Source organism: Monoraphidium neglectum (genome assembly GCF_000611645.1).
Source record: "Monoraphidium neglectum strain SAG 48.87 unplaced genomic scaffold scaffold04500, whole genome shotgun sequence".
NCBI lineage: Eukaryota > Viridiplantae > Chlorophyta > Chlorophyceae > Sphaeropleales > Selenastraceae > Monoraphidium > Monoraphidium neglectum.
Genome location: NW_014009129.1, coordinates 1446 through 3612, shown reverse-complemented (window position 1 = coordinate 3612; position 2167 = coordinate 1446). Strand labels below are relative to the sequence as shown.

Below are 2167 nucleotides of genomic sequence, written 5' to 3'. Positions count from 1 at the left end.
CATAACAAAAGCGCACGGTCGTTCTGCGGCGCTTGCATAAAACGCGCATGCATGTTCGTGCCAACGCAACCACGTGCGCGCATACACGCACACGCACACGCACACACACTCGCGCACGCGCACACGCACACTCACACAAACGTGTGCGTGTGCACAGTCAGAAGCACAAGTGGGCCACATGGAGGTTGGAGCAACCCCCTCAGACACTAAAAAAGGGGTTGATATTGGGCGCAATGGTCATTTCATCACAAGATGTGTTCCCGGCGTGATACCAACCTGCCAGCTGTAAGCAAGGAAGCAATGTGCTCAAAAACTGTCCTTCCATCATTGTTGCCCCGAAACACCCAAAGAAAGATCATTGCTGCTGTGACGTGTGAAGGGGCTGCAAGCAGTAAGGCGTCGCAAAGCACAGGCCCGCAGAAATGGCGCCGCCCGCCGCCGCGAGGACGACGCCGAGGACGAAGCCCCCGCCCCCGCGCCGCGCATGCCACGCCCGCGCCTGGGGCAGCAGCAGCGCCGCCCCGGCATGCGCCGCCCAGCCCGACGCGGCGGCGAGCAGCATTTCGGCGCCTGCGCTGTAGGCGGCCGCGGCCGCCGCCGTCGCCTGCAGCAGGCTGCCGGCGCCGGCGCCGTACGCCGCGGGCCCCACCAGCAGCAGCGACAGCGCCACCACCGACCCCGAAGCGCAGAGCGCGACCGCGGAAGCGCCGACGCGCCGCACGGCGCTGCCGGAAACGGGCACTAGCGCGCAGCCGCAGGCGAGTCCGGCCAGGGCACCTGCCGTTGCGGAGGATGGGGCCAAGCGATGCAGTTTGGTTTTTTTTTGGGGGGGGCACGGTTGATCAAGTTCCATCAGCTGCACTGGGCATGAGTCTGTCAGCTGCACTGGCCATGAGTTTGTCAGCCTGCAAACCGAGCCCTACTGGCGTTGACGTCTGGAGATCACGGCGATGTTGCGACCATCGCTACTGCTGCTGCTGCTGCTGCTGCTGCTGCTGCTGCTGCTGCTGCTGCTGCCGCTGCTGCCGCTGCTGCTGCCAGCCTGCACTTGACCACATGGCAAGTGCATGCAACCTTCCCTGCACTTGCACCACTCACCGTGCAGCACCATGGGGACCATGAGCCGCCCCGAGTCCTGCCCCGGCACCAACAGCGCCGCCGCCAGCGCCGCACCCCGGGAGCAGCACCACAGTACCGCGGCGCCGCAGCCCGCAGCCGCCGCGCGCGCGCCGGGCCACAGGGTCAGCCCCTCGCCTCCGCGCGGCGTGCTCGGCTGGGGCTTCGCGTGATGAGGCGCCTTTGACGGCGCGTCAAACGCCGCCGCCGCTGTCGCCACCGCGCGTATGTGCGCGCACGTTGGGCTCGAGTCGCTGCCCGCCAGGCTTAGCTGCGCGTGCCGCTGCTGCTGCTCAGCCAGGTGGTGTGCGTTGTGTTGGTGGTGGTGGTGCGGGTAGATGTGAGGGTGGTGCGCATGCCCCATGTAGGGCGCGTGACCTGCAGCGCCGCCGTTGCACAGTGAGGTGTACCCGTTTGTCTTTGGCAGCGCGTCGCCGTCGTGCTTCTTGTGCGGCTCGGACGGCGGGCCGTCGGCGCCGCCGCTGCCGGCCCCCATCTCCTGCCAGACCATCGCCGCCGCCCCCGCGCCCGCCGCCGCCAGCGCCGCGCTCAGCCACAGCGGCTGCTTGCCGCCCGCCGCGAGCCACAGCAGGCCCAGCGCGCCGCCGCCGGCGAGCGCGCCGGCCGACACGCCGAGCGCGGCGGGGCGAGAGGGCAGGAGGTTCGCGGCCATGCCCGCCGCCACTCCAGGCGCGAGGCAGGGCAGCAGCAGGCTGAGCACGAGCGGCAGCAGCTGGGGCCCTGGCGGGTCGCCAAGGGCGGCTGGGGGCGGCGCTGTCTCCAGGTGCCGTATGAACACTGCCAAGCCTTGCAGCCTGCGGGGAGGGAGGGGGGGCAGGCAGCGCGAGGCGCGTCGAATGACGGGGATGGCAGAGCGCAAGGGCCGTGAAGAGCCGTGTGGCGCGCGACCGCGTTGGCATGCATTCTTCGAGGCGCGCCCCTACAGCACTGAAGGGGGCAGGGCGTGCCGGCTGCAGCGCGGGGGCGGCCGGCCCTCGCGGGGCCGTGCGTGAACAGTGCGCTGGGCCGCCGCACCATGCGGCAGAGGCGG

The 2167-nt window shown here is 69.9% G+C and overlaps 1 protein-coding gene across 1 annotated transcript in view; it reads right to left on the bottom strand.

Annotated features, from left to right (window-relative positions):
• Positions 1-355: 355 nt before the first annotated feature.
• MNEG_14450 (hypothetical protein) overlaps positions 356-2167 on the bottom strand; it is a gene marked incomplete at both ends in the record, with an annotated part of 2970 nt that continues 1158 nt past the window's right edge. Inside the window, 3 exons of the mRNA XM_014037078.1 lie at positions 356-725; positions 970-1042; positions 1099-1931. Of these exons, the coding sequence (XP_013892532.1) occupies positions 356-725; positions 970-1042; positions 1099-1931 (1276 nt within the window). The remainder of the gene's footprint in view (positions 726-969; positions 1043-1098; positions 1932-2167) is intronic.